This window comes from Sebastes fasciatus, chromosome 5 (genome assembly GCF_043250625.1).
Source record: "Sebastes fasciatus isolate fSebFas1 chromosome 5, fSebFas1.pri, whole genome shotgun sequence".
Lineage (NCBI taxonomy): Eukaryota > Metazoa > Chordata > Actinopteri > Perciformes > Sebastidae > Sebastes > Sebastes fasciatus.
Genome location: NC_133799.1, coordinates 13,651,514 through 13,664,935, shown reverse-complemented (window position 1 = coordinate 13,664,935; position 13,422 = coordinate 13,651,514). Strand labels below are relative to the sequence as shown.

The following is a 13,422-nucleotide window of genomic DNA, read 5'->3' as shown; positions in this document are numbered from 1 at the left end:
ATTTACTAAATGAACATCATGCTAGAAGACTTGAAACTAGCGATTGAGACCATGAACTCATGTTTACAATGTTTACTGAGGTAATAAATCAAGTGAGAAGTAGGGTCGTTTTCTCATAGACTTTTTCTCATAGAGTCGCCCCCTGCTGGCCATTAGATAGAATGCACGTTTAAGGCACTTCAGCATTGGTTTCACTTTTCAAACCCCGGAGCTGCCCACTGGGTCTAGCGCAAACAATGAAAAATTGCCCCATACAAAAGTACAAAAAGGACATGTGTACATGTCCATATACTTTTGGCAACATTGCAGTGAGGCACTTAATCAAAAACATGAAAGAGCTCACAAGGCGAGACAAACTTAGTGTTTTTTGTGTGCTCAATACAATCTGTCAATCTGAGTTTGTTCTTAATGAGACAGAGTAAATGAGGGGAGCTTCACCATGTCTGAGTGTCTTACTCTGAGTCTTAATGACACATCAAAACACTAAAAACGTTTAAATATTACTGACTAAAGCTAAGAACGATCAAAGGCATCTCTTGTCTTTCCCCTTCAGTTCTTGCTCGCCTCAGTGGGAGCTGTTCTCGTTGAGGTTGATCCTGATATTCACTTCCACTTTAAATTAAACATGTGTGTGTTGTCAGTTTTCTTTTGTCAGCGTAGCATATATGAGGAAACACAAAGGAGGCTGCAAAAAAAAGAGGTGAAATGGGACGAGACAGATGGGCTGACGGACAGATGTGGCTGAGACGGGCCCTCAGCCGCGCTGCGATTCAAGACCACTTTGCTCTTTTAGCCCTTTACATCTGGAGCTCCACATGTTCCAGATTATGTGCCACGCCAAGCCGCCGCTTAGCATGGCCTCCAGCTCTGTACCATGGGAACATCAAAGCAGATTGCCACCGCGTCCAGATGTCGACGCGCAGCAGAAATATAGTCAGAACACGAGGGCAGCTTTGCTCAAGTCCCTGGTGCTTCTAAATGGGTATGCATATCTGTGTGAATGGTGAGGCGAATGCAAGAAAAGCGCCTCCACGAGGAAGCCTAATCTGACTTTGCAGTGGCACCCAAGAGGTTGGAGAAGTGAGCGGAAAGTTGCCAGTTCAAATCCAACAACCTGATGGGAAAATGCGGCCAGGGATTGAGATTGTAACGCTGTAGAGGGACAGACTGTGCTTACACTGGAAAGACACAAAGTGCACATGGGCTGCAACTAAGGACTATTTTCATTATCGATTCATCTGTCAATTATTTTTTTGGGGTTAAACTTTTAATTGTTAGAGTCCTAAACCAAAATATATTCAATTTACAATGATATAACAGAGAAAACCCAGCAAATATTTGGCATTTTTGCTCTTTATTGTTGATTAATCAACTGATTGTTTCAGTTCTAAAGTACACTGAAAGCTGAGAAAGACTAGTTCGGTAAGGGATGATCTAGATGATAACGCACACATTGACAAATACAAAGACACATTTTACACTAATATCAATCTTAAAAGATTTTTATATTCTCATTGTGAATCTTGGCTGTTTGGTGGAGTCCTGTTTGGCTCTGATCATTAATGCTGAGGTGAGAGGATTAATTGCTCGGCTTTTAAAGTCCTTCAGTCCCTCTGCTCTTCTGGTGCAGACATGGTCAATAATTGCAGCACTGTGATGGTCTGATGTGAGTGTTTGTTTATACGTGACCTACTACTTCACCTTAACAAAACAACCTCCTCACAAGCACAGGGCACACTTAGTTAATACTCTTTAGCTGTTTGTGGATGTGTGGCGCATGTGTGTCAAACTCAGATTTTTGTTGGGTAATCTCAGATGTATCGACTAGTGAAGAACAAATCTGGTCTAAAAAGCTCTTTGATTCTCTTGTCTGTATGTTCAACCCTGTGTTCTACAAAATTACATTCCCATACAACTAAACTGCATTGTCAAATATGTTTTGAGGGAAACATAATTTCCCCACGGGTTACGTTTGCTTTTGATTGCCAATACGTTTCTAATCATAGTCCGCAGAAGTCAGCATATGGAGGAGATCAGGGTGGATGGGTGGGTCAAACAAACATTGACTTCAGTGGGAATAGACTGGCATGTTTAGGATCATTGTCCTTCTGCATTGTCCTTAAAATATGTTTGAAAAAGGCTAGAAGTCCCAAACTGTTCACCCAACATGAATGTAAACATCCTTAACAGTTTTACCGTTACTTTAACCTCATTATAAAGTCCACATCCAATTTGCTGGAGCACAGAACCAAAGAAATAAAATGGTGTGACTTCTACTCCTTAAAGACTGAACAGAACATATCATAACCAAGTATGTGTAAGTATGTCAGACATTGGTTGACTAGGTTTAAGCTTTGCATCTGTGTGTCTCTGTGTATGTGTGTGTGTGTGTGTGTGTTTAAGTGTGTTTCTGCAGGTGACAGACTGATCTTGTAAAGAAGTGTATTGATTTGCGCTGCTCCCTTGCTGTCCCGGTGGTTAACCCCAGTTTCAACAACACATGCCTGTGATGGGGAAATCGATACAAGTCACCAAAGCCTGCTCTGCTTGGATGGACTGGTTGCCAACGTGGCTCTCAGATGGCAACGACAAGCCCCATCAGACAATTAATTAATGCCGAGAAGAGGGAGGGAGGAAACCGCAGAGTGTGTGAGAGAGACAAACTGAGACAGAGATAAAGATCTGAGATTGGATTGGACTCAGTTCAGCAGCAATTCAGCACTTTAAAGAAAAGTGTCTGATACCAGAGTCAAATTGAATTGTTTAAAAGATCGTTTGAAGACCAAATATACCATACATTTATGGATCAGAGGTTTCAGTCAACGAGTAACACAGGAGGGGATACTTTTAGGATGAGGCTTTTAAAAGAGGCTCTCTGGAGAGGCTCTAATTTGTTGATGAGGGACAATTTAAAGGCTGAAATGCAACACTATCAGCCGTGTCATGTCATTTAACGAGCATCAATTGACACCTGTAACAAACACCAAACTCATCATACAAGCCAAAGAACTATTCAAGATACATTAGCCAGTGTGCATTAGCATGTGCACATCCAGGGAGCAAATAGCACTTTCTGGAGCTTGTCGTCTTCACCAAGTTGACCAGTTTTCTTATGGAAAAAAACAAAGTTGCTTTGTACTATGAGTTACGTAGCGGTTCCACAGTCGTCTCTCCAGTGATATTTCGTTAAAAGATGCATCTTTTTTGTTCCATGAGGTCGAGTTCAGCAATGCTCAAAATTAAAAAATGAAAGTGTGAAAGCAACTTGAAAAAATGTGGCAAATTATCATTGTCATGACTTAAATAACCTGACCTGCCAGATGGTTTGTTACACAGAACCATCTGAAAAGCCGTCATTGGAAACTGTTTTTGAAGACACTTTCAAAAAAATACTTGGCAGGTGATTGAATGAACCATCTGTCAATCAAACTCTTGCCGAAGCCAGTCAGGAGAAGAGTGGAAACATCTTCTCCATCAAGAAAAGCCTTCAGTGATGTTCTTTGCTCTTCTTTTAATAAAGAAATACTCTCTAGTACTGATACAACTGATGCTATTGCAGTATCAACGCTAACCTCTTCCGGAGGTTAGCGTTGTTTAGAACAAACAGTCGAACAAACAGTCGCCCCTCGGTGTCATTTCACACACCTACACCACGCCTATAGCTGCCAGTGGCTCCTCACAGGATGCTGATTGGTCCGTGCACTGGCTTGCTGGACACAAACACATTACTTGAAGCCTGACAAGATGGATTTTGGTGTGACATATGATCCCGCGATTCTCACATGATCTTGTGACATTGCAAGAATCCCGCTGTCGTGCAAGGTAATGACTTCAAAGTTTTCCTATCCTGTACAGAAACAGGTACTAATTTGTCTTGCAGTATGAACAGAAAACTATAGGAACATGTTGTAGCATTTCAGAAAGTCTGATAAAAGAAACATCTATGAGGAAACCCACTGAGTTCCCATAGTTACAGAGGCTATCTTGCTTACTGTTAGCCCAGGACTACAAATATGGCTGCCAGAGGGTCTGCTATGGGTGCTAAAAGCCCATTATGGTGACAATGAAGTACGGTAGATGACCACAACTGACCTTACTCTCACACATGCACACCAGCAACCACAAATACACACACACTTTCTTCTTGCCAGAATTTGACTGTATCCCATCAATTCATTAGATGCTGAATCAATAACTAGTTAAGGATGTAGGAATGAGTTCAAGACTTTCAAACTTTACTGAATCTGATCACACAAATAACTCACAAAAGAGACTAATCTCCTCTCTGCTTCTAAGTGTTATCTTCCTACAACCCCCTGAACACAGTCCTTCCGATGGGCATTACGGACCTCAAGCATCTCTGTCAAAGTAGAAGGCCGAGGGCTGTACTTATATTTTTGCCAACCACACAGCATGAATCGCCAATAGATAAATGAGCAACAAGAGACTGTTTAGAAATACAGTACATCTGGCATTTTGGAAAGGTGGGAGAAAGAGATGGGTTCAAGAGATGACAAGAGAATAAGGTTAAGGCAGAACACATGTGAGAGAAATATAGATTATATGACAAAGAGTATTTACACCAGAGGCTACAATAGAAAAAAGTGTGAAGAGCAGGCCAGGAACAGAAAAGGTTTACAATAAAGAAATGCGAGTTAAGACATGGCAATGGCTATAACACGAGGGTAAGATGCAGAAACGGTCCAGCTACTGGACTTTGTCAGACACCACAGACTTTCTCTCCGTATTAAATAGCCACATTTGTGGGTCGAATGAGGACACAAGTAATTAAAAATTTAAAAAAACTTACTGATATCACCTTCACATAATCACTTTCATAATGCCTGTTCTCCAGACACGCCCTTGACTCCAGGCTTCCAGACAAGCTCTCTCTACATAAGTCAAAAAAATGTGATGAGTCTGATATTAAAGTAATTTCTTGCCTGATAATGTAATAAATGCTTTGATTAAATGCGAGTATTGAATTATGAGATGGGATAACCTTTTTAAATTATTGCAATATCAGTGTGGAGATATGTTTAACGGATGATTTATTGCAACAGGTCTGAATATATTTCTGGTCAATTTCAAGGACTGTTTCATTTTGTTTTAAATTGTCATATTATCTGACGTTGATTGAATCAGTTGCTTAAATGTGATTTAAATGGCATTTTTATGGTTCACATTATTAATATCTTTTAGCCGTGAGCTCATTTCTTATTTTTGCCCTGATGGTGAGCTCTCTGACACACCTGTCCCTTCAAAAAGTGCGGAAGTCAGATTTTAATGTGTTAATGTCATAGTTATGACTGTCATGTTATAAAAAACATTATAGGAAAAGAAAAGAGAAGAGGAAAAGGGTAGATGATGAAACAAGAAAAGATGATGTAGAGGAGAGAGAACATCCTTCATACTGACACACGTCTGATCTGTGTGTTTCCTGTCATCTGGGTCAAACATGTTAAAAGAAAAGCGAGCACTTCAGGGGAACTATTGTAACAAACTCACTGATGGCCACAGAAAGAAAGCTAAGAGTGCAGTGGCTGTCAATGTGGGGTCGGGGAATTTTTGAGCGTGTTCGAGATGATTTCTGGCAAATGTTTAGTTTCAACTTAAATGAAAAGACCCTACAACACCGTAGGTGGTAAGTGTAATGATGGGGCACCATAGTGGCCTATAAGGCGTCAACCATGAACCACGATGTCCTCAGTTTGAGTTTGGCCGGGAACCTTTGTTGCATGTTATTCTCCATCTATCTCTGCTTTCATTTCCATGTAATTTCTGTAATTAAGACCATATTAAGAATGGACCATAGACTGTACATAGGAAGTGGACGTAGTCACCCTGACGTCACCCATTGGTTTGTGGACTGCCGTTTTGAAGTCTTGAGGTTGGCATTTTGGCCGTCACCATCTTGGTTTTTAGCAACCAGAAGGGCATGAGGTAAGTACAACCAAACGCTGAATAAGACATTTTTAGGCAGCCAAAAAGGTTATACTGTAAATAACTTTCATGAACTGAAAACACACTGTGGAAGGGTTAAAGTTCTAAGATGAAAACGTGGACAACTCCCAGACCGGACAACGGCGTGGATACAATATTATCAGGATACTTAAGTGACAATACAATCTGCGATATGCTTAGTATTGCAATAAGATATATCACGATTTATTACCTTTTTTAACTGCAAATTATGCAGTTTGTCGACATCTGTTTTATCTAAAAAGATACAGTTTTCACTTTAATCATGTCACTTCAATAATTATTAATATTGCAGCACTGGGATTGTCAGTCAAGCAGACAGACTGACCAGCACTGTCATAAAAACATAAATGATGCATCATGCACCTGGTAAACTGAACTGTTTGTGTTAGAATCTACATTGTACTTGCAATGTTAATAGTTTATATAATAAAAGATAGATACTTGACATCTGTGTATCAATACAATATTGACACAAAGTATTGCGATACTATACTGTATCGATTTTTTACCCCATCCCTAATCCAAGCAGATTTGCCAGTCTGATAAAATGATGCGACATCACAGGAGAACATTTTTTTCGAGTTTGTTTGGAGGCATTTCCACTCTTTTTGATTGTTTTCGATGGTCTGTACGTGTTTCCTGCATTTTGGATCTAGTCCCATTATCCCCCGGGTCCTTTTCAGATCGGGCCTTTGTTTTTTTTAATTAATTTATGCACACTGGGAGCAGGTTTTCCACAGGTTCATTTCAGATCCAAATTTTGGACCCATGAAGACATAAACCTGGGGACTAAATGCCAAATGGCCCTCATTGGTGTCTGAATAGTTTTGATAGAACCGCTGACCCCATCATTGCAGAGACTGATTTAGTAAAGTTGGTACAAATTTCCTAACAAACTTTCAGGGAGATAACATCTCCGATTGAATCTCTGTTATCCTTTAATACAAACACGTTCAGAAATCAAGTGGCTAACTGGGACTTACTTTACTAGACTCTCACTAGATTGGTTTGATCTTATCAGGCTAGAGCTCTTTGCAAAAGATAGTGAGTCCATTGAGAACTGGCCTGATTCCCCTTTAGATCTCAGCAGCATCTACATTTGCCAAATACTGCACTGTCTGCACTGATTTGACAGGAGAGCTCTGATAAACCGGGGCTACAGTACGGAGAAAGAAAACTCTGTGGCTTTCGTCGTGAAACAAAATGAACACTTTAATACTGCATTGTGCTTGGAGGCCATACACAGAGCTGGGTTTAAACAAATGAGACCACTTTTGGCTGTCATCCGCAAGCTGCTGTTTTGGCACGAGGGAAGAGTTTTTGTTTACGGGATGAATAAAAGAAACAAACAGCGTTCCTCGAGGTCCAACTAATCCTGGCTTTACATAAATTAAAAAGCTTGGGGAAATGTGTGGACAAGTGAAAGGAGTGCAAACATGCTCTGACTACCAAGTCAACAAACTGTGAGGAAACAAGAAAAGGTCTGCCTGCAGAAGTCAAGGACGGAGCAGTTCAACACTTCTGTGGGATGACGTAGAAAACAAAGTTTGTACATACAGTACAGATACAGATTTTTTGTCTAAAAATAGTCTTTGAATAATTACGTACTCAAGAAACATAGAGACAGAAATAAAGTTCCTGCCAAGATTTGGCTGAAGTGTTCATCAGAAGAGTCACTTTTTCACTCCTGCAAGGACAAGAGCTCATCAGTCTCTCCGGTCCCAAACCCTGTCGTCTTGTTCCTGCCAGCGTGACTGACAGCTGCGCTCCCATTCCTGACAAATCGAAAGCTCGCCCCTGAACTAACCTCAACTTTTGGTTTGAATTCATGTTTACATCTGCATGGTAAAGACAGACTAACTTGCAATTTCAATTTGTTGAATGAAAGGAGGAAAGAAATAAGATACGATAAACTCCCTGATTTTGTTATAGAACCCTCAAATTGAAATTCAGCAACATAGAGCTGGGAGGAGACTTTTGGAGTGTGTGTGTGATATATGGATAAGAGGTATATGCGTGTAATAAAGAAAATAAAGGTAAAAGAAAAAGGAAGGAAACAAGTTTTTAAGGGATAAGTGTGTATGCATGAGTATGAATATAAATGAGAGATTAGATTCACACAGTTGTCTCTTGACATGAATAACAGATGTGACTAATAGGGAATACTTAAAGGTGATACTAATATTCCTACAGTGTGTTCACACTGAATGTGAAGCAAATTATCATCTTACTTTGTTCACACGCATTTGACCGCAAATAAACGACGCATTTATTAGCAGCAAACAGACAACAACTGTGACAGTTAGAGACGTACTGACGACATGCACCGACTCTCAGCTTGGACTAATTTTAAAACGTACCAGGAACCCCAGTTGTTGCTGGTGCCTTTGTACATTCACAGAGCTCTACAGCCTAGGGATCAGGATTTTTGTCTCAAGTTGAAACTTGGCTGGAGCCTTGATCCACGACTGTGATAGTCCTGATACTTAATACAACATAGTAATAATAGTAAATAAATCATTTGATAAATGAAATATATATATTTTTTATGAGAAGTATGTGATAAACAGACACACTGGAAGGAGGGGAGTGTTCTTATAGCAATTTATCCAGTGTAATAAATGAATAAATAACTGTCGCTAATGGCCACTAGTGGCAGCACTGAATGCATAGTGTTCCCAGTTAGTGAGCAAGGGAGAACATCTTCAATCTAACATGGTTAGTAGTTCAGACCATTAGTTCTGTAATGGTCACACCACTTGTATCAAAGTAAATCAAGTCGCTAAAATTGCCTTCCCTCTGGTGAGTTAAAATGTTTACCCTAACAACGCCTGAGTGGCTGATATGTTCAGGATCTCTGCGATAGCCAACTAAGGCCGTGATATGTAGTTTGACCAGATCAGGGCTACTCAAGTTGTCTTCACCTCCGCCTACAGTGAATTTGTCTTTCTTAATTTATCTATTTGATTCTTTCCTTTCTCCTCTATGCAATTGCAACTTTATTACACCAACACATTGGTGTAAGCCTTGTATGTATAACTGAGCACGTCTGACAGAGGTTAGTTTGCTACATGGTTATTCCTACAGGGTAGTTTGAAGGGAATGGACAGAAACAGGTTTGGGAGCAGGTTAGTGCGTTACACCGCTATTTCATCTCCCAGACAGTCAGGCGTTCCCTGTCTGTTGAGGACATTTAGCAGCCTCAGCGTCTCCTCGTCCCTCCCCCAGCCAAAGAACTCCATCCCCTCCTCATCGTCCTCCCCCTCGTCCTCATTGTCGGTGCTGTCGTCTGTGTTCGACTCGTACTCCGAGGCGATACCTGACTCGCGAAACCTCGCCGCAAAGTCCAGGCAGCCCAGAGATTTGACGTCACAGGACAACATCTCCGCCGTGACCTCAGACACCTCTTGGCCTTTGCCCTCTTGGCTGTCGGCTTTGAGCAGCGGGGGAGGCGAGGGGAGTTGAGGCGGAGGCCCCGGGAGGAAACGGAAACACTCCAGTTTGAGAAGACACTTGTCCCTACCTAGGGGGCTTCCCAGAGTCCCATTGGAAGACGAGAAGGCGTTGCCGGTCCCGTCGGTGGAGCCCAGCGCTGGCAGGTTGAGGGCGGAGAAATCAGGTTTGGGCGTTGTGGGGTCGCAGAGCACAGGAGGTACTGTAGACCGGAAGGTGATCTCCAACAGACTGTCCTGAGATCCCACTGGACAGAGGAGATGAGGGAGAAATGAGGGAAAGGGGAAGAAATGTGATGATGGAGCAAAGGGGAGGGAGAGACAAGGAATAAAGGACAGATTAAATATTTTATACCACATTCAAAAGGTCCACTGTTCCTTGATTTAAATCTGTGAATTGTGGTGGATAGCAGCTCCTTGAAAACTCTAACAAAATCAGTTACCAATAAATCAATTTGTATTGGGTCAGCAAGAAAAAAAAAAATGTTTCAAAGCATTTCATCATTATCGGGGCTGCTTTGTGAAACATGTTTTGCTTTCTTCTTCACAGACCTGGAGCTCAAAAACAAAGAGAAAAATACATTAAAGGGATATTTTCAAATACTAACGCCTAGTAAACATGAAAGATAACTCTGAAAAGTTTGTAGTTCGCACCTTTGTGGAGGACGGCAGCTGTAGTCTGGTTCACAGCGGTTACAGTCACACAAAATCAGTAAGAGCATCTATAAAAATATCCACAGAAACTTCCTGCAGTATAATCTGCTTCCTCTCTGTTGTGCGACTGGAATTTAAAGTCTCGGAACACAGCTTGGGTAAAATCTGCGGCTCCGTTTTATCAGACACACACGGAGCGTGAAAGACTATAGTCAGGTGGAAACAGTGAGTGAGAGGGAAAAACTAATTAAAAGATGCATTGCAAAGTTAGTGGGGATTCAGACTGAAAGCAGCCCTGTGGGGGCTGTGTTGGCAGGGGCGTGTTGTTTAAGTTACCGGTGAGACAATGAAATATGATCCAGGAAGTCCTGCTGGAATAGCAGATTCATGTGTTTAATGGACGCAAACATTTTTGTAATACTCACAAACAGGATTTTACAAGTCTGGAGCATCATCTCAGAACTCAAAAACATATATTTTCAGAGTATTCCTTTAAGAGGCTTCAATGAACTGCACTAAAACCTCCTCCATGGGAACCCCACTTCTTCTCAGCTACAGCCAGACCAGATTTCATGCTGTCAAATTCTACTAAATGCTGTAAAAATGCTGTGAAATAGACCTTTCTCATGGTGGACATTGTGATAGCAGGAAAGAGACAGGTGTAACTAATAACATGAGAGAAGCAAAGTACTCCAGACTGCTTCTGTGGTAGTTCCTGCTACAGTAGATGTCTCCAGAACCACATATTGCCACGATGACACATACTCGCAAGGTGAAAACAATACCAGCGTCGTTGTCACGGCTGATAATTAAAGGTGGCTCCGTTCCATCCGGGTATGTCAATATGCCGTGAGCCAGTGTGCACAAACTGACATAATAAAGATGAAAAGCAGCCATAATGGATGTTTTTAGTTGTGTTTTTAGGGCTGTCAAAGTAAACACCATAATAACGTGTTAACGTAAATTAGTTTTAACGCCACAAATTTCTTTAACGCATTCACGCAACTTGCAATTTTTAGGTTGTAGTGGGCTCAACGGGCGGGCTTAAAGCTATTGTAAAGATGCTGCCACCATATGAAACTAAAAAAACTAAGGAATCCAATGGTACCAATCATGCCATACTAGCTTGTCCGGAAGGAGGCTAAATAACGCTCCAAACTTACGCAAAATTTGGCGAGGAAAAATTGGCATGGCCATTTTCAAAGGGGTCCCTTGACCTCTGACCTCAAGATATGTGAATGAAAATGGGTTTTATGGGTACCCACAAGTCTCCCCTTTACAGACATGCCCACTTTATGATAATCACAAGCAGTTTGGGGCAAATCATAGTCAAGTCTGTTGCCTGTTGGGCTTGAGTTTGACAGTTTATGATTTGAGCATATTTATGATGCTACATGCAGTACCTGAGAGGGTTTCTGGATAATAGTTGTCATTGTATTATGTTGCTAATTGATTTCCAATAATAAATATATACATACATTTGCATAAAGCAAGCATATTTGCCCACTCCCATGTTGATAAGTCTCCAAATCTCCATTTAAGGCACATTTTGAACGGATAAAAAATGTGTGATTAATTTGCGATTAATCACGATTAATCACGATTAACTATGGACAATCATGCGATTAATTAAATATTTTAATCGATTGACAGCCCTAATACCTGTGCAGGGTCTAGTGCATAAAAATGTTTGACCATATTTTGCATCCATATAACAGTTCTCCTAACCTTGTGCAAAATGAGGTGCGTTTAAAATGCCCAACATGCAGAGGTGGCAATGAGACAATATTTTCCCCTCTGAATTTCTGAAATGTTGGTTGATAAGATAGCAAGGTTGCTTCTCGCAGGGTGACAATCGGAGGGCAGGCTGGACTGCGATAGCGCAGAGAAGACGGTCTCTCTCTGAATAGTTGAACACACCTAACAATGTGTGAAGGTGTGGGTAGAGAGACCGAGAAGACAGAGGGGGTCGTGGACGATAGAACAGCGACCCGAATGTGTGTGGTGCATGATAAACAGAGCGGCGAAGGGAGCCCAGACTCATACTGCTACTCAGAAGCTTTAATGTGGGAATTTCCATTTAGAAGCCTGTCTATGTCTGCTATACCATCACTCTGTCTGCTGTCTGTAGGAGTGTACACAGAGCTTCTCTCTCAGAGTGTAGGTCATGGTTAGTATGGCAAACAGTGTTTATTTCATTGTGTTGTCACAGCAACTTGTGCATACTTTTCTGTGGGATACAATTTTCTACTTATAGTTGACTCAGTCAAGGTTTATCAATATTGTTGCCTAGGACGATTTGCTCTGAAGCACGAATCTCTCATTTTGTTAAATGCCTGTTGCCTCAACTCCTCTCTCCTGCCTCCTTTGCATGAATCTCAGATGGGATGGATTAAGACGCGAGGAGAGGAAGCGAGGAAAGGAATCGAGGACGTACAAACGTCAAACTGTCTCTCTAACATGCTACTTTGTCTCCTTTCCTTTGTTTATCTTTCCCTGTTTTAAAGGTCTTAAAGTAGCGTAGCATTAGCTTGGATTGATTTTATATTACAGTTGAAGTGTGTATTATGTAGTTTATGATTTCAGTGGGCATGTGTTGCTGCTTGTGAACTATTTTATATCATGTGTAAGTGAGAAATCTCCTGCAGTTAGGTGAGAAGTGAGACTGAGGAACAAGGAAACAAGTGAGTATTTTAGGTGCACTTCCAGGAGATTGTTAAATGACTTCTAAACATTATGACATAGACATTTTCGATCGATTTTCTTTCTCATGCACTTACTTGAGTGAGAAATATCTTGACGTATCCCACAATTGTCTATTATGATGTGTACAATGATGCACAGCTTGATCCCAAATAACATTTTCTATTGTTAAAATAACACATTGAGAGGACAGCGCTGTCTTGGCAGAGCTGTGAGATAAGTTCTTCTCGACTTCTCGTTAATAGAATTTAAATGAGAATAAATTAAGATTGTTTTGACACATTTCTTGCACAAAATGACCGAAATATCCTTTTAAGTGAATAATTGATGGGCTGTTGATCGCTTATGCACATATAATTATTATTGGACATCTTCTTGCTAACTTGTTTTTTTACTTTCCTGCGTCAAAAAGATTAGATCAGGGCAGCTAAAGGTGATGGAAGGGATGAGGTGTTGCTGTTGTTACATTTCCTACCGGCTGCCAGTAGAGGCTGATATGCGTCACAAATAACAAAATTCAAGTCACTTCATATAAAAATGTGTGCTTTGCCGTCAGTGTCACCACACACATGTGTCTATTTCTCTGCAGCTGTACATTAAACTCTAGCATGCAGTGCGTGTGTGCACG

General features: G+C 41.0%; 1 protein-coding gene across 4 annotated transcripts in view; it reads right to left on the bottom strand.

The window, feature by feature from the left end:
- Positions 1 to 13,422, bottom strand: part of LOC141767644 (carboxyl-terminal PDZ ligand of neuronal nitric oxide synthase protein-like) — a 207,012-nt gene that overhangs the window by 23,553 nt on the left and 170,037 nt on the right. For all 4 annotated transcript variants that reach the window (XR_012593904.1, XM_074635139.1, XM_074635140.1 and 1 more), the window contains one exon: positions 9,509 to 9,685. Coding sequence is in view for 3 of the 4 variants with exons in the window: in XM_074635139.1 (XP_074491240.1) it covers positions 9,509 to 9,685 (177 nt within the window). In the remaining variant the exon portion in view is untranslated. The remainder of the gene's footprint in view (positions 1 to 9,508; positions 9,686 to 13,422) is intronic.